This window comes from Ranitomeya imitator, chromosome 8 (assembly GCF_032444005.1).
Source record: "Ranitomeya imitator isolate aRanImi1 chromosome 8, aRanImi1.pri, whole genome shotgun sequence".
Classification (NCBI taxonomy): domain Eukaryota; kingdom Metazoa; phylum Chordata; class Amphibia; order Anura; family Dendrobatidae; genus Ranitomeya; species Ranitomeya imitator.
Window position 1 is genome coordinate 119,635,903 of NC_091289.1, and position 18,712 is coordinate 119,654,614.

The window sequence follows — 18,712 nt, forward strand, 5'->3', positions numbered from 1 at the left end:
AGGTAACAGGTTGATATGCGATGTGCCTACACGGTGGAATTCCACTCTGCACACGTTGCAACGACTGTGGCCCCGAGGCAGTATGTCATGTCATATACCCTGGGTCAATGCACTACAGACGTAGCGCATATCATGTTTACAGACTGGCCACAGATTAAGGACCTCTGCACCCTTCCACACTGTTTCAAAATGGCTACTAAGATGGTTAGCGCTGACGATGCCATCATCAGCATCATTATTCCAGTTATCTATATGCTAGAGCAGACTTTGAATTGCCTGTGGGAGGAGATGGTGGTCCCAGAAGTCAAGGAGGACGCCCCCCGGGACTACTCCACACAGCGCGACGGACCGGACGTCTATGAGTGCCATATGCAGTGGCGGATACACGCCCTCCTTCTCCCTTCAGGATCTGTGAGACGTTCCAGGTGCGCTTTCCATCCCGGGTTGCCTAGGCTCATATACCCCATTGTCCTATGCTTCCAGTTTTGTTAAAGATATTTCTGATGAAGGTCTTGTGATTTGACCGAAAACGTTTAAATAATCTTTGAACTGGATGCACAAATAAATGGGATGTTCACTTTTTCATCTGAAAGAAACCATTTGAGTGCCAAGTGATTTATTACTATTGGATTGACGGGCTGGAAACCTGACTTGCGCACCACACAGGATCCTAAAGTGCCGTGTGTTTTGTCTTCACTGGCGCTTGACACAGAAATTATAGAAAAACTTGGCACTCAGAGAGAATTGTGGCAAAAACAAAAAGTTCCATTTATTGCATCCAGAATTAACATTAAACGTTTTTGGTTCACATCCGGTCCTTCATCAGAACTGGTCTGGGAAGACTGGGTTCTATGTCTTGCTATGTGAATCCTGTTTTCTGCAACAAGTCCAGGGTGAAATTCAAGAAGCCTGGATGCCTGGTAGAGCTTACGTGAGGCAGAATGAGGGAGCAGGCGAGTGTAGTCACGGAGGGTGAGCTGTTGTGAATTCTGTTGTCGAACTCCCTCCTGTGGTCGTGAATGGTACTTCGGCGAGTTCTGTCCATGGACTCCCTCTGGTGGCTGTGAGTGAAGCTGCTGCTTCTGAGGTTCCTTACACAGGTGACATGGTTTATCCTTTGGTTGGCTGCTCTATTTAACTCCACTCAGATCGTTACTCCATGCCAGCTGTCAATGTTCCTGCATTGGTTCAGTTCGCTCTTGGATCTTTCTGGTGACCTGTCTTCTCCAGCAGAAGCTAAGTTCCTGATAGTTATAATTTGTTCATTGTTTCCTTGTCCAGCTGGTTATCATGATTTTGTCTTGCTAGCTGGAAGCTCTGGGATGCAGAGTGGCATCTCCGCACCGTTAGTCGGTGCGGAGGTCTTTTTGCACACTCTGCGTGGTCTTTTGTAGTTTTTTGTGCTGACCGCAAATATACCTTTCCTATCCTCTGTCTGTTTAGTAAGTCTGGCCTCCCTTTGCTGAAACCTGTTTCATTTCTGTGTTTGTGACTTTCATCTTTACTCACAGTCAATATATGTGGGGGGCTGCCTTTTCCTTTGGGGAATTTCTCTGAGGCAAGGTAGGCTTTATTTTCTTCTCTAGGGCTAGCTAGCTCTTAGGCTGTGAAGAGGCGTCTAGTGAGAGTCAGGAACGCTCCACGGCTATTTCTAGTTGTTGTGATAGGATTAGGGCCTGCGGTCAGCAGAGCTCCCATATCCCAGAGCTTGTCCTGTGTGAGTTTAACTATCAGGTCGTGCCGGGTGCTCCTAACCACCAGGTCCATAACAGTGAGCACTCTATGATGGGAGTTAAGAGAGGAAGAAAAAATCCTGCATGAGGATAGCCCCCTATTTTTCTTCTTCCTCTCTTATCTCCCATCATATTAGTATGGAGCGCTGTTTGATTTTGAAGGTGCAAGATCCGAGGAACAAATGGAGGAGGAAGAGGTGATGAGCGAGCAACTGTCAGATGAAGAGGATAATCCTCCCCTCTCTGTTGTTTGTGGTTGGCAGGAGGGGATGACAGAAATTAGCCTCATTGTTACCCAGCCAGAAACAGCATGGGTTTGGACCTCATGGTAGAGCTCTACATATGAATGCCTTCTTGCTACACTATCTGCAACGTGATCCCCATATAGTTATGATTAGGAATACTGCTGACTACTGGGTTGTCACTCTGTTAGATCCACGCTATAAAACCAAATTTTGCCAGATGCTTTCCACCCTGGAAATGGACCCGCAAATGCTGGAGTATCGAAACATGCTTTTACACAACCTTGATAGAGCTTTTTCCCAACACAGCAGTGAAGCACATAGTTCGTATCACAGCTGTAGACTTCCAACCTCCGGCACGTAAATTCATCAGCGCCAAAACATTAGCAGCTGTAGCAGCAACAGTGCTGTTTTAAAATGTGAAGACTTCATCTTGGCTGTTCATCTGCTGGATTGGGTGTAGTGGAAGACCTGTCAAGTCCCTATTATACTATTTCTACTGTGGTGAAATTGATGTCACTTCTGTGGTGTAAGGCCCTCATTTCTTTAAATGTGCTCACTCCTTGTAGGGTGTTCATCTGCTGGATTGGGTGTAGTGCAAGACCTATCGGTCCCTGTTATACTATTTCTACTGTGGTGAAATTGATGCTACTTTGGTGGTGTCTGCCAATAATTTTTGGAAATGTGAACACTCCAGGTTGGGTGTCCATCTGCTGGATTGAGTGTAGTGAAAGACCTGTAGGTCCCTATTATACTATTTCTACTGTGGTAAAATTGATGCCACTTCTATGGTATAAGGCCCTCATTTGTTTAAATGTGAACACTCCTGATTGGGTGTCCATCTGCTGGATTGGGCGTACTGGAAGACATGTTGGTCCCTATTATACTATTCATACTGTGGTGAAATTTATGTCACTTTGGTGGTGTCTGCCAGAAATTTTTGGAAATGTGAACACTCCTGATTGGGTGTCCATCTGCTGGATTGGGTGTAGTGGAAAACCTGTTGGTCCCTATTATACTATTTCTACTGTGGTAAAATTGATACCACTTCTGTGGTGTAAGGCCCTCGTTTGTTTAAATGTGAGCATTCCTGGTTGGGTGTCAATCTGCTGGATTGGGTGTAGTGGAAGACCTATCGGTCCCTGTTATACTATTCATACTATGATGAAATTGATGCCACTTCTGTGGTGTAAGGCCCTCATTTCTTTAAATGTGAACACTCCTTGTAGGGTGTCCATCTGCTGAATTAGGTGTAGTGAAAGACCTGTTGGTCCCTATTATACTATTTCTACTGTGGTGAAATTGATGCCACTTTGGTGGTGTCTGCCAATAATTTTTGGAAATGTTAACACTCCTGGTTGGGTCTCCTTCATGAGTGTTTCCTGTAGCAGTAGGCCTCCGAGACTGTCAGGCCTCTGTCACTTCCTTCGATTCGACTACCCATGTTACTATCTTTAAATTTTTCTGACAATGATAGTCTACAAAACTGATATTTGTGCAACCTGAGTGTGGCTCAGCATGAAAGCAGGCAGAGGTGTTGCATGTGGTATCAGGCTTCCCAGCAAAGGAGGCCTACACCGATCCCTCGCTCACCTCATGTTACTGTAATATTCAATTGAAAGCTGTAAATGCTGTTCTAGACACCGATACCTCATGGCTGGCTGATTGCTGCAGTGCCATGCTAAAATTTGTAATGTGGGTGAATTGAGGCCACTTTCCTGGTGTCTGTCCCTCATTTGATGTGTTTTGGTAGCATTTGGAGCTGTTATAAGGTGTTGTTCTTGCATTTGTTTTTGCCTCCTTGATGTGAATGACGCTCGGTTATGTTAGGTGAATATTTGATCAATTAATCGTCGAATATTGCAAATCTGAACTAAGCATTGAAATATTTGCTAATCTCTACTTAGCACAAAAGATTTAGATGCTGAAATGTGGACTGGTGTATGGACTACACAAATAGAACAATGGATTTACTTTCTGAAATGCGGACTGCTGACTGGAACACACAATTAGCACAAAGGATTTAGATGCTGAAATGTGGACTGCTGATGTTTTCTGCTCCCTGATAGGATGCCGGAATCTCTAAACATTAAGTTTACTAAAAAAAAAAAAAAAAAAAAGAATAACCATCCGCCACTCCTCTGATTTCTCCCCATCCCCTCCTCTCATCAAACACGTCCCCCACGCTTATCATACAGCACCACTGTAGCCCCACAAGTTCGCTCATGTCTATTTGTCACCAAGCAAAATTTTTTTTGTGTTCTGAGACATATCTCTAGCATGATAAATGCAGTATAAAACTTAACTGCTGAAAAACATTGCATTATTACAATGCCAGCAAAATGTGCACACTTCAGATCGACCAGTAAGGCTGCTGTATCAATAGAGCAATGCTATTTATAACAAAACAATGTTTTTTGGTGTTTCGAGGCGCAACTCCAGCACAACAAATGCCATATAAAATTTGACTGCTGAAAAAAATTACAGTATTAGAATGCCAGCAATATTTCTCTACTTTAAATGGACATATAATACTGCAGTTTCAATATATCAATGCTTTTTGTAATCAAAATATTTTTGGGGGTGTTTTGAGGCACAATTATAAATGCTGTATAAAATTTCACTGCTAAGAAAAATTGCAGTATTACTATTGCAGGAAAATTTGCATACCTCAGATGGACTGGTTACACTGCAAGAGCAGTATAGCTATGCTATTGAGATCCAACCAAGTCTTGCTGAATGCTTTTGATGCACAACTGCCGCAGTAAAATTTTTCCTGCTCATAGCAATTTGCAGGATTGAGCACAAAAATAATATTATTAGCCCTAAAAAAGGGGATTTGGTATGAGTTGTGGGCTGCATAAATGATGTTCAGTTCACCCTATCCTGGCCTACACTATCGCTTCAGCACAATCTCTCCAAAAGTGCTGCTAACAGCAGTATTACTATACTTATACTACTTAAAATTAGCTCTAAGAAGGGCTACTGTTGTACTTAAAAGAAATATAATTGGGCTGAATCCCTGGCTATTATGCAGCTATAATTATGTCTCTCTTTCATCAGCACCCCTCCATGTTCTACTTGCCTCCGGGGTACAGTGTAACGAGCATAGCATCACGGGTCCTACATAGACCTGATGATACTAAGCAGCCAGCCAATCACAGTAATTCCACATCCCAAATGGCTACAGCATTACAGTGATTGGCAGGTAATCCCTGCATGTTCACTGGCTGTTTAAAAAGGTCCCACTCAAACATTAAAAAAAAATACTTGCCGCCTAAGTATCCTGGGCATACTGATTCTCGAGCGAGTAACAAGTAGTGATGAACACACCTAGTAGTCACAAGTAGTGATGTTATCACCTTCCTGACAAGGCCAATTTTTTTTTACATCTCACCAGCGTCAATTAATGAGGTAATAACTCTGGAACGCCTCAACCGATTCCACTGATTCTCAGAATGTTTTCTCATGACATATCATACTTCATGATAGTGGTAACATTTCCTCTTTATGATTTGCATTTACAGTGCTGTGCAAATTAATTGGGACAAAGCAAAAAAATAAAATGTTATAATGCACTGTTACATACTAATTCTGAAAATTACCTTTTTCCACTGGCTAGTTGACCAAGATTTACTTATTATATATTAAAACTGGTTTGAATCACTGACTGGTAACCAACTTACGATTTTACTTAAAAAATGCTTTGTCCCAAATAATTTGCACGGCACCGTATTGGTGAGAAAATTGGAAATTTGGTGAAAATTTAGAAAATGTTGCAAATTTAGCAATTTTCAAACTTAACTTTTATGCCTTTAAATAAGAGAGATAGATCACAATATTTTTCATTTTGACAACAAAATTTACAGAACCGTTTTTTTTCGACCACATCACATTGAAAGTGACTTTGATGGGGCCTATGTGACAGAAAATACCCAAAAGTGACACCATTCTAAAAACTGCACCACTCAAGGTGCTCAAAACCACATTCAAAAAGTTTATTAACCCTTAAGGTGCTTCACAGCAACTGAAGTGATGTGGAAGGAAAAAAATGAACATTTTAACTTTCTTCACAAAAACTTTCATTTAGACTCATTTTTTTTATTTTCACAAGGGTAACAGAAGGAAATGGATCTCAATATTTGCTTTGCAATTTCTTTTGAGTAAGCTGATATCCAATATGTGGGAGAAAATCACTGTTTGGGCTAACGGTAGGCCTCTGAAGGAAAGAAGCACCATTTGACTTTTTGAACACAAAATTGACTGTAATTTGATTGTGGACTCAAAGTCACGTTTGGAGAGCTCGTGATGTGACTAAGCAGTTTAAACACCCAAAAATTAACCCCATTTTGGAAACTAGATGCCTCAAGGAACTTATCTAGATGTGCAGTGAGCACGTTGAACTCCCAGTTGCTTCATAAAAAATGTATAATGTTAAGCCGTGAAAATAAAAAAATAAATTTTTCCACAAAAATTATTTTTTAAACCCAATTTTTTTTATTTTCACAAGTAAAACAGGAAAAAATGGACCCTAAACTTGATTGTGCAATTTCTCCTGAGTACGGCAATATCCCACATGTGGGTAAAAACACAAGGGAGGGAGCACCATTTGGCTTTTTCAACTTGAAATTGTCTGGAATCAAGAACAGACGCCATGCCACATTTGGAGAGCCCCTGATGTGCCTAAACAATGGAAAAACCCCCCCCCACAAGTGATCCTATTTTGGAAACTGGTCCCTCTCAAATAATTTATCAAGATGTGTGATGAGCACCTTGAACTTCCAGGTGCTTCACAGAAACTTTTAGCGTTAAGCCATGAGAATAAAAAAAAAAAAAAATGTATAATGTTAAGCCGTGAAAATAAAAAAATAAATTTTTCCACAAAAAAAATTTCCACAAAAAAAGTGTTTTAGCATAATTTTTTTATTTTAACAAAGGGACCAGGTAGAAAATGACCCCAAAATGTGTTGTGCAATTTCTTCTGAGTACACAGATATCCCACATGTGGGAGAAATCTACTGTCTAGGCTCACGGCAGGGCTTAGAAGGGAAGGTATGTGACGGTTTGGAGCGTAGACTTTGATGGAGTGGTCTAAGTTTGGAGAGCCCCTGACATGCCTAAACAGTGAAAAAAAACACAAATGATCCTATTTTGGAAACTAGACTCCCCCCACAGAATTTATCAACATATGTGGTGAGCGCCTTGAACCTCCAAGTACTTCACAGAAATTAAGAATGTTGAGCTGTAAAAATTTAAAAAATTGATTTTTTTCCATGAAAATGTGCTTTAGCCTCAATCTTTTTATGTTCACAAGGGTAACAGGAAAAATAGACCCCAAAATTTGTTGAGCAATATCTCCTGAGTATGCCGATGCCCATATGTAGGGGAAAACTACTGTTTGGTTGCATGTCAGGTCTCGGAAGGAAAGAAATGACCGTTTGGATCACAGACTTTGATGGAATAGTTTGCGCGTGCCATGTCACGCTTGGAATGCTTCTGATGTGCCTAAACAGTGGAAATCTCCAACAAGTGATCCCATAATTATAGTAATGATAATAATGCTGGTGTATAAATTTAAAACGTGGTGGTATATGTAAGTTGTTAAAACTGCATCGTGTAAGTTGTTATGAGTATATCAGATTATAAAAGTGTGTTGTGCCAACAGGGTAAAAACAAATTTTATGAATTTGTGGACATGTGGTACTCTTTGATACAATTCTTAATGCAAAGGCCAGGTTTGTCAGAGCAGGTTTCACAATGGTAAATTGTGTCTTTTCAGATTCCCCTCTTGGAGCATACTCTACTTTTGTGTCTTTTTGTGTTTTTCTTTTTTAGCTTTTTTGTGTTCTTCACTTTTTTGCTGTTTGGGGAACCTCTGCTGGAAAATGTTGACCTAGTACAATATGGGCACTGTCAGTTTCAGAAGTATTGGGACGCTTACCTTCCTGAGTGCCAAGCATTAGAGCCTTGATGACTACCTCCTGTGACTGAAGGAAGGTCCCTGTATTGCCTACAGATTGAAACAGCACAAAATCATTGTACAATGCCATGTTTACAATATGCATGGCCAATATTTTGTACCAATCTTTAGCTTTTCACATGGCACTGTATGGTTTGAGGAGCTGATCTGAGAGATCTACAACCCACATCTCATTATTATAATCCAAGATACAATCTGGCATTGAGACCTGTGTTGTAATACCTCGGACAGTGACAAGGAAGCTGTTGACACAGTGTATGGTAGTCAAGATAAGGACAAATCTTTTGACCTTATACTTGAACAACAGCATGTTGTCACTGCATTGGGCTCCACTGTCACCCTTTCTCAGTAGTCGCCCCAATTAGTGGCTTTGTGAGGCCTCTCTGATTTTACTGCAAAGTGCTGCATGCATCTGTACCTCTGAAAAAGAGAGTCTGGAAGAGAGGGATGCTGGTGTAAAAGTTATCAATGTAGAGGTGATAACCTTTATCTAGCAGTGGGTGCAGCAATTTCCACACAATTTTCCCACTCACTCCCAGGACAGGAGACTCAGGGAAGTCAATCTTGATGTCCTTCTCCTCGTAAACCGTAAATCTATGGGTGTAACCTGAGGTACTCTCGCACAGCTTGTACAGTTTTGTTCCATACCTGGCCCTCTTACTGGGCTGGTATTGCCGGAATTTTAGCCTCCCTTTGAAATGAACCAGAGATTCATCTATATAGATGCCCCTTTGTGGGTTGTATGCCTCAGCAAATTTTCAACTGAAGTGGTTAACTACTGGCCACATGCGGCTGCATAGAAATACATGCAGCTGCAAATTCCGGTCCTGAGAGCCGGCGGCATTGCCGGGACTTGATGAGAGGCTCGCGTGAGTTTCTTGCATTGAACGCGCAAGTGTGACTCTAGCCTAATGCAAACATTTTTGGATCACTTTAAGTTGCATCCTTGTCATGGCCATATGGGATACCGGTGAACTGTAGAGTATATCTTTACTCCAGTGTTGACGAAGCTTTGTTTTTTTTGTTTGCCATTTAACTATGCCCATATGCAGCACAATGCCCCAAAATTTCATAATTTCCGCTCGGTCCATTTGGCATATGATGAAGTGGGATTTGGGGGAAAAATTGATTGGCATATAAATTTGTCTGGGCCACCATAAGATTTATTATTTCCTCTCTGAAAACGAATTTGAAAACATAAATTTCAGTGAGGCCTGTAACATCAAATTGGATTCCTGAGCTGCCCTTGAAATTTATAATTACAAGCTGATAATTTTCAGGGGATGGGGTCCATATTGGATTGATTGCTGTAGGGCTTGCCTGCGTCCTAAGGCACCTTGCTGTGGGTCCCTCCTCACTAGATGAGGAGGAGCTGGAAGAGGAATAAAGGAATGTGGGATCTTCCACACTGGCTGAATAGATTGCCAGAGTCAATCTATCAGAGGCAATCAATCATGGAAAGCGTTTGCCTCCTCTGATGAATAGCATCTTCTTGACGAATGGGTCATTTTTATTTTAATCTTCAAAACACTAGGTGTGTGTCTGTGAGTGGTGCTTTTACCATTTTATTGCATGTGGGGGTGTAAATTATACTATTTATTATAAAAGTAGAGAAAAAAGTAAAAAGATTACATTTAGAAGAAACACTTAGAAAAAAATGAAAAGAAAGATCAGTAGATGTAAGAAAAAGTATGTATTAAAAAATAAATTAGTGACATTCACTACACTAAAGCTTTACCTATAAAGTTACATGGCGCTAACTATTCTATTTTGTTTGCAAAAGAAAAACAGATTTCACTAACAATGCAATGTATACAATATAAAGTGACTAGCACACTCCAGGGTGTTGTGATGCAAAAAAGTGGGGATTTATTACATACAGTAAATCACAAACGTTTCGGTCGATACTGGACCTTCATCAGTGTGCTAGGTATAATTGTATACTTGTATGGCCCCAAAAACAATAGAATACTCGGATTTGCATCAATCAGACATGCTGGAAAAAAAGGCAACAAGCCGGGAAGAAACAGAACCAGGCTGGTCAACTGACGGTGAGTCAGAATAATAGGTGGCGCTGAGGCTTAAAAGAGCTGTCAGTACGCCGGGACACTAGGGATAAATGCGGCATCCACCGCTAATAGAGTGTGCACTACCTAAAACTTTACTCTGTGCAAACATTTTCTTTTTTTTTGCGCTGTCTCCCTACCTATAATGCTACACTGTACTATCCATTTTTTTTCTAAAAGAAAATTGGACATCACTAACAGTTTGATGACCGCCACTCTAATACACTACCTCACTATCTATGAAACTACACTGTACTAACTACTATTTCTTTCTAAAAAAAAATCAGACAGCACTTACACTGTGATGTCCACTACCCGAACTAGCTAAAAAAAGAAAAAGTCCCTTGGCACAGTCTCTGATCAGCAGCAATACTGATCAGAGCGCTGCGGCCATTGGAGGAGCACGAACGCTCAGCGCAGGATGCTGTACACTCAGAAAAAAGTGCACCAAAAAAACAATTGTGATTGGGAGATTGAGTAAGGATGGGGGAGGGGAGGACTGGGACAGGCATTGGGAAACTACTGCCGCTGTGATCTCAGATCAGTCAAACAGCAGCCAGCACACAGCCCACAACTTTGGAGGATATAGCAGGAGAGAAACAGGAGGCAGATTACAGCATCAAGAGGCACAGATCGGAGCACCAGGTGGTACAGATCGCAAGCGGAGAGACCTGGCCACCAATGAATCTATTTATCAGGGTAAAAAGGGGGCTCTCACAAGCAAACTGTCAACTCTGAGAAAAGGATGACATGCAGAGAAGAGATCACTCTTTTAGATTAACGCATTTGGCGCTGATTGTTCAAGAATTATTGTTCAGCCACTCAGTGCTAAAAGGGGTTAATCAGGTGAAATGACATCACGATCACCCCACCCACTGTGACTGCTGTGATTGCTGTTGTCTCAGACAGCACCGATCACACCATGACATATTTTTTTTTAAACAACTTCATTGACACATTGCTGCGACTGGCTGGTCAAAATTGAACAGCCAATCACAGTGATCGCTAACACAGGGGGGTGGTACAGACCCCCAGGGCGATAAAAAGGGATGTGAAAACAGCAGCCATCTTAACTCAGGAAAGGGCTAAGGCTTGTTTCACATTTATCTTGTGCTCTAGCCTGACTACTTAGATCAAGGTTTCCATCTATAGCTCCAAAATGCCTGATTCAGATTGAAACCCTGGTGGATCCATTCACTATAATGAGGGAGGCAGATTCTTTGCACTCTGTCCACTGTTCAACGGTGTTTGTCTTTTCAATGGTACACAAAACTGTGGTTCATAGTGCATTTATACATGAATACACACTGCAGGATCAAAGGAAAGAATTAAAAGTGACTCCATCTTCCTCATGATAGGAAATGGTTCCGTTGGTGATTCATCTGGATCACATATTTCAGAGATTTACATGGGATCCAAGAAGTATAGTTTCTCCTTGCAGAAAGTGATATGTTAAGCATGTCGAGATGAGGAAGCTTAAAGCCACAATGCTCCTCTGGGAAATATGAGGAGAGAGTAAGAGGACTAGAATTCTAGTGCCACCTATTGTAAGTAGCTATCCTAACAGTCAATGTCGACCCTATAACGAGCCTTGTCACATGACTTAGGATAAGATTCTGGTTTGGCTTTTATCCTAAGTCATGTGGCAAGGCTCGTTAAAGGGTCGACATTGACTGTTAGGATTGCTACATCCTGTAGGCGGCACTAGAGCTCTAGTCCTCTTCCACTCTGAAGAGACAATTTGCAGAGATTTACATGGAAACCCCAAAAATGCGGGCACAGCTACTGTATTTACATAACAGCCAAGACGTTCGTCCTTTGAATGTCGAGCAGGGGTTAAATACTTGGCATCTTTCGAAACTTGAAGCTAAGTAAAATAATGAACAGTTTTTACATATGAACAGCAATATGGTTTTTCGGTGAAAATGAATAGGAAGTGTCTTACAAGTGTTATTGGAGCAATTTTTCATTTTTTTTTTTTTTTTTGCACCACCAGCGGTTTTTTTTTGTTTTGCCATAGTATTTGAGGCAATTCTTCAAAAAGCATTTTCCAGATTTTTTTTAACCTACATTGAACAATGAAGAAACTGTTAGCGTTTTTTGAAGCAAAAACAAAGGCAAAGCGCTCAAAAGTTACTCTGACATCCTTTGAGCCTTCCCATTGATTTTATTATAAAGCATAGAGCATCTTTAAAGCAGAAAATGCCTGAAGAATGGAAGGTCACTTGTTTGAAAATCTGAAGAATTTAAAATACAGTCAAAGACTAAAATTACGAGCAGTGCTTTTTTCAAGGAAATGCATGTATTCAATCTTTAGTTCTTGCTTTTTCAGGTGGTATTCTGGATTGGGATCCACCTCAAAAAATGTGGCTTGCACATACCCTTACAAATTATATAGTGACACCTTGCCTGTAGTTTACAGCTTAATAATCCAAATTACAGCAAGCTTTTAGGATAATTTCCCTTTATTATTGCAACAGTAGAATTTACATCCCATTTACAGTCTTATGTTTAGTGATCATTTTGATTATTACAGAATTTCCGTTTTTTTTCTGTGTTTAATTTCAATTATGAGAAATTGTTCACTTTCCTCCTTAATAGTCATTGAAGTAGTTCTGTAAAAAGTCATCAAGTTACAAGCAAGCATTTAATTGATTACAGTTTAGGATTCATCATATGTACTTCACTTCTTTGCATTAATAAAGGCAGTAGCATAAACTCCAGGAGTTATTCCAATATGAACTTCTTAGCATTTAAACAGATGAACATTTCATTTTGATCAGAAAGCTTCTTCAAGATAATTTTTTCTCACCGGGTTTAGTTGATTCTGTAAGATAGAATATTTTCAGAGGAAAAGAAAGATTTAATGTCCAAATAAGACAAATTAATTTGGGGTTTTTCCCTATAATTCCTGCTAAGGCAATAATACTTCATTTTGTTTACCATCATCGGTCTTCTGTTTCCTCACACACATACTAATCTATGGGGCCAGACATAGCTCAATTCAATTCCTACAGACTTTGACAGCAGGAGTCCCATCTGATGGATTACAGACTCTTGTGTGAGTGCTAACTGTGGTTTTTGCGGATACCACTCCTACCTATGATATTCTATGGGGTTGTGCACATGTCCATTTTTTCAATTCAGCAATGCAAGTCTATGAGTCACTGAAAAAAATCGGACCACAGTCAGGTATCATCTGATTGCACTCCAATTTTCAGGGACTGACAGAAAGGACAAGGTGGGGGACCTTCTTTTCTCCATATATGAGAAAAACTGATTACAAACTGATCAAACTAGGATGAAACTCTGGTCAGAATAATCGGTACGTTTTATACGTATATAGAAAAATTGATCATGTGACCCTACCCTCACTCAGACAATTACAAAATTCTATTTTCTGCCTCACCCAACAGTTGTGAGGTACAATGGTGTGGTGGTGGTTTCAGGTCAAATCACTAACTACATCTACAGAGCATCATATTCTTTTAATATGTCTATCCATTAGCTGCAAGCAACCTTAAGTCTGAGGCCGGAGTCACATTACCATACAACACGACCGAGTGCTATGCGATTAAACATCACATAGCACTCGTTCCATTGCTACTCTATGGGGCAGCTCAGATCTGCGATTATTTTCTCATGCTGAATCAGCATGCGAGAACAATCGCAGTATGTTGCAATTGGCAATGAGACTCGGCTCACTTGCATCCATACAAGTCTATGGGTGCGAGGGAAACATCACACTGCACTTGGATATCTCCCGAGTGTGGTGCAATATACGCCAATGCCGGCAGCAGAGGAGATGGAGAAATTAAATTCTCCGCCTCCTCCGCAGCTGTGGTCTGATCCTTCCTGTGCAAGAGGATCAGAGTACAGAGCGCTGACACTCGACTCCCACTCACAGCAGAGCAGGACCCGAGGGTCATTAGCATATCGCATCCGATGCTCTTGCCATTATATGGATGACCAGCTACATGTGTGTCTCTGCACTGAGGAACACATGAGTGTGGATGCAGTTTAGGAAGAAGAAAATTGGTTAAGATAGTCTAAAATGCTATTTAAACAGACTGATTTTGAACCATTTTTCGAACTTTTATGCAAGTAGACAAATATTGGTTGTTTAAATAGGGAAGAGTCAGACGGCCATATAACTCGGACGAGAATCGCAATGCAATGCACTGACTAGCCATTGCTTCTCCTGAGTCCCGATCCAAACATGACAGCTTCATAAAAATACATGCTGGCACTCTCTGGCCGGGAGAGCAGACAGCCAGTTAGAGCATTGCGTTGCGATCCTCGTCCGAGTTATATGGCCGTCTGACTATTCCCTTATGCTTATTGCTAAACAGCAACTTTAAAATGGATCCCCATGATATATGAATGCTTCAGCATCCATCCTGAATATGTAGATTGTCAGGCGCATACCTCCTGAGCATATAAACCCAACAATGGTCACAAATTTAGTGTGGAACGGACATTATTAACTTCACTCATAGGTGGTTTTATTATTATGGTTGATTTGGGGGGGTTCTAAATGCTACATGCAATCTAACAGAACTGAAAGCCAGACCACTTAAAGTTATACTGAAATAAAGAGCTATAATATACTTTTCCTGAATTAATATATTTTCTAGAATTTATGTCCACTTACATATTTCATGGCAAACAGGGTAGAAAATGTCCTCCTTAATGCATTGTCCAGCTGTGTCGGTCAGTATGGTATATCCTGCTTTGCACACAAAATGAATGATCTCTCCATCCTCATAAAATACTTTTGAATCATAATTTGGATGCAATTCCAAAAAGTTTTCATCTATTTTTTCTTGGTTTATCCGACAAGGTTCTACAACACATTTGAGAATTTAACAATACATTATGATTCTCTGATTATTAAATATTATGCTTGTAAGGGGTCTTCACTTAAACTAGCAATGATGAAACACTTGTGTCTGGTGGAAGGTGAGCTGATCGCGGTTATGCAATACTACCTTTTTCCTTGGGCATTTGTAAATATTACTTTACTACTAGCAACATTCATTATTATATACCTTTGGGATATATGTACACTTAACTTTATCAGCTAAATAATTCTATTAAACGTTTCATGTTCATACATGCAGACACTTATTTTACCTACTAATGAAGGATCGTACTTTTTTGATCACCTGCGATTTTGCTTTCATTCTACCCATGTACTTGTGAAACTTCCATGTTTAGCTCATCTGCCACATATAAGCATATTGTTACATGTACAGTAGGGGGGGAGAAGTATTTGATTCCTTGCTGATTTTGTAAGTTTTCCCACTGACAAAGACATGAACAGTCTATAATTTTAAGGGAAGGTTAATTTTAACATTGAGAGATGGAATATCAAAAATAAAATCCCGAAAATCACCTTTTACAAATTATATAAATTCAGTTCCATTTTGCAATGAGAAATAAGTTTTTGATCCCTCTGGCAAATAAGACTTAATAGTTGGTGGAAAACCCTTGTTGGCAAGCACAGACAGAAGTAATTTTTTTTTTGAAGTTGATGATGAGGTTTGCGCACATGTCAGGAGGAATTTTGGTCCACTCCTCTTTGGAAATCATCTCTAAATCATTAAGATTTGAGGCTGCTGCTTGAAAACTCGGAGCTTCAACTCCCTCCATAAGTTTTCTATGGGATTAAGGTCTGGAAACTGGCAAGGCCACTCTATGACCTTAATGTGCTTCTTTTTGAGACACTCCTTTGTTGCCTTGGCTGTATGTTTTAAGTCATTGTCTTGCTGGTAGGCCCAGCCACTACCCATTTTTGATATCCTGGCGGAAAGAAGGAGGTTGTCAGATGTATTTTACGGTACATGGCTCCATTCATTCTCCCATTTATGTGGTGAAGTAGTCATGTGCCCTTAGTAGAGAAACACCCCCAAAACATGTTTGCACCTCCATGCTTGATAGTGGGGACGGTGTTCTTTGGGGCATAGGCAGCATTTCTCTTCCTCCAAACACAGCGAGTTCAGTTAATGCCAAAGAGCTCAATTTTTGTCTCATCTGTCCACAGCACCGTCTCCCAATCACTAACAGAATAATCCAGGTGTTCATTGGAAAACTTCTGACGGGCCTGCACATGTGCCTTCTTGAGCAGGGGGACTTTGCGGGCACTGCAGGATTTTAAACCTTTACGGCGTAATGTGTCCCCAATGGTTTTCTTGGTGACTGTGGTCCCAGCTGCATTGAGCTCATTACCAAGTTCCCCCGTGTGGTTTTAGGCAGATCTCTCACCTTCCTCATGATCAAGGATACCCCACGAGGTGAGATGTTGCATGGAGCCCCAGACAATGTCGATTGACAGTCATTTTGTACGTCTTCCATTTTCTTACTATTGCACCAACAGTTATCTCCTTCTCAGCCAACATCTTACATATGGTTTTGTAGCCCATTCCAGCTTTGTGCAGGTCTATGATCTAGTCCCTGACATCCTTATAAAGCTCTTGGGTCTTTCCCATGTTGTAGAGGTCTGACTGATTAATTGAGTCTGTGGACAGGAGTCTTTTATAAAGGTGACTATGTAAGACAGCTGTCTTTATTGCAGGTATCGAGTTGATTTGGAGTGTCTAACTGGTCTGTAGGAGCCAGAACTCTTAATGGTTGGTAGGAGATCAATTACTTACTTCTCACTGCAAAATGCAAATAAATTTACATAATTTATAGAGTGTGATTTTCTGGATTTTATTTTTCAAATTCTATCTCTCAATATTAAAATTAACCTACCCTTAAAATTATAGACTGTTCATGTATTTGTCAGTGGGCAAACTGACAAAATCAGCAAGGGATCAAATACTTATTTCCCCCCAATGTATGCACATGCATGTATCATAACTTTTTTAAGGTGTCTCTGTTTGTCTTTTGGTGTTTGCTTTCATTGTTTTGCATCTACATGTTCTTAATGAATTCATACAATAAAGGTTAACTTTTTAAATGATCATTGTGACACAATCATTTTCTTTCTTTGGTTACTTAAACAAAAATTGAATAATTGTAAAAAAAAAAAGGTAAGACAGAAAGTATTTAGCCTCCTCTGGTCCGGCAATGCCTCCCCTCCTCAGCTGCAGTGGTAACTTCATGACATAGGCCATGTTCATATATATGTTCAGTGATCTTCATTTTCCATCAGTATTTCTATGTCAGAACCAGCAGTGGATCAGAGAAAAGTACACTGCTGAAAGAAATAAAGGGAACACTAAAATATAACATCCTAGATATCACTGAATTATTTCAGTTGCAAATCTTTATTCATTACATAGTGCAATGTGTTGAGAACAATAAAACATAAAAATGATCAATGTAAATCAAAATGAATATTCCATGGAGGTCTGGATTTGGAATGATACTCAAAACCAAATTGGAAAATCAAATTACAGGCTGATTCAACTTCAGTGGAAATGCCTCAAGACAAGGAAATGATGTTCAGTAGTGTGTGTGGCCTCCACGTGCCTGTATGACCTCCCTACAACGCCTGGGCATGCTCCTGAAGAGGCGGCAGATGGTCTCCTGACCTGGACTAAAGAATCCGCCAACTCCTGGACAGTCTGTGGTGCATGGTGCATGGTGCGAGACATGATGTCCCAGATGTGTTCAATCGGACTCAGGTCTGGGGAACGGGCGGGCCAGGCCATAGCTTCAATGCCTTAATCTTGCAGGAACTGCTGACACACTCCAGCCACATGAGGTCTGGCATTGTCCTGCATTAGGAGGAACCCAGGGCCAACCGCACCAGCATATGATCTCACAAGAGGTCTGAGGATCTCATCTCGGTACCTAATGGCAGTCAGGCTACCTCTGGTGAGCACATGGAGGGCTGTGCGGTCCTCCAAAGAAATGCCACCCCACACCATTACTGACCCACTGTCATGCTGAAGGATGTTGCAGGCAGCAGATCGCTCTCAACGGCGTCTCCAGACTCTGTCACGTCCGTCACATGTGCTCAGTGTGAACCTGCTTTCATTTGTGAAGAGTACAGGGCACCAGTGACAAATTTGCCAATCTTAGTGTTCTGTGGTAAATGCCAAGCATCCTGCACGATGTTGGGCTGTGAGCAAAACCCCCATCTGTGGACGTCAGGCACTAAGACCATCCTCATGGAGTTGGTTTCTAACCGTTTGTGGGGACACATACACATTTGTGGCCTGCTGGAGGTCATTTTGCAGGGCTCTGGCAGTGCTCCTCCTTTTCCTCCTTGCACAAAGGCTGAGGTAGTGGTCCTGCTGCTGGGTTGTTGCCCCCCTACAGCCCCCTCCACGTCTCCTGGTAGCACCTCCAGCCTCTGGACACTACGGTGACAGACACAGCAAACCTTCTTGGAACAGCTCGCATTGATGTGCCATTCTGGATGAGCTGCACCACCTGAGCCACTTGTGTGAGTTGTAGAGTCTGTCTCATGATACCATGAGTGGGAAAGCACAGCAAACTTTCAAAAGTAACCAAAACATTAGCCAGAAAGCATTGATACTGAGATGTGGTCTGTCGTCCCCATCTGCAGAACCACTCCTTTATTGAGTGTGTCTTGATAACTGCCAGTAATTTCCATCTGTTGTCTATTCCATTTGCACACCAGCATGTGAAATAGATTGTCAAACAGTGTTGCTTCCTAAGTGGACAGTTTGATTTCACAGAAGTTTGATTTACTTGGAGTTATTTTCTGTTGTT

At 41.0% G+C, this 18,712-nt stretch overlaps 1 protein-coding gene across 3 annotated transcripts in view; it reads right to left on the reverse strand.

Moving 5' to 3' along the window:
- Window positions 1-12,468: 12,468 nt before the first annotated feature.
- The window catches only part of LOC138647927 (coagulation factor XIII B chain-like), a 272,055-nt gene continuing 265,811 nt past the window's right edge, over window positions 12,469-18,712 (reverse strand). For 2 of the 3 annotated variants that reach the window (XM_069737297.1, XM_069737296.1), the window contains exons 6-7: window positions 14,676-14,867; window positions 12,469-12,848 (exon numbers count right to left, since the gene is read on the reverse strand). In XM_069737297.1, coding sequence (XP_069593398.1) covers window positions 12,847-12,848; window positions 14,676-14,867 — 194 coding nt within the window. In that variant the 3' untranslated portion in view covers window positions 12,469-12,846. Of the gene's footprint in view, window positions 12,849-14,675; window positions 14,868-16,821; window positions 17,226-18,712 lie in introns of those variants that run through there. The other variant, XM_069737299.1, reaches the window with a different exon arrangement.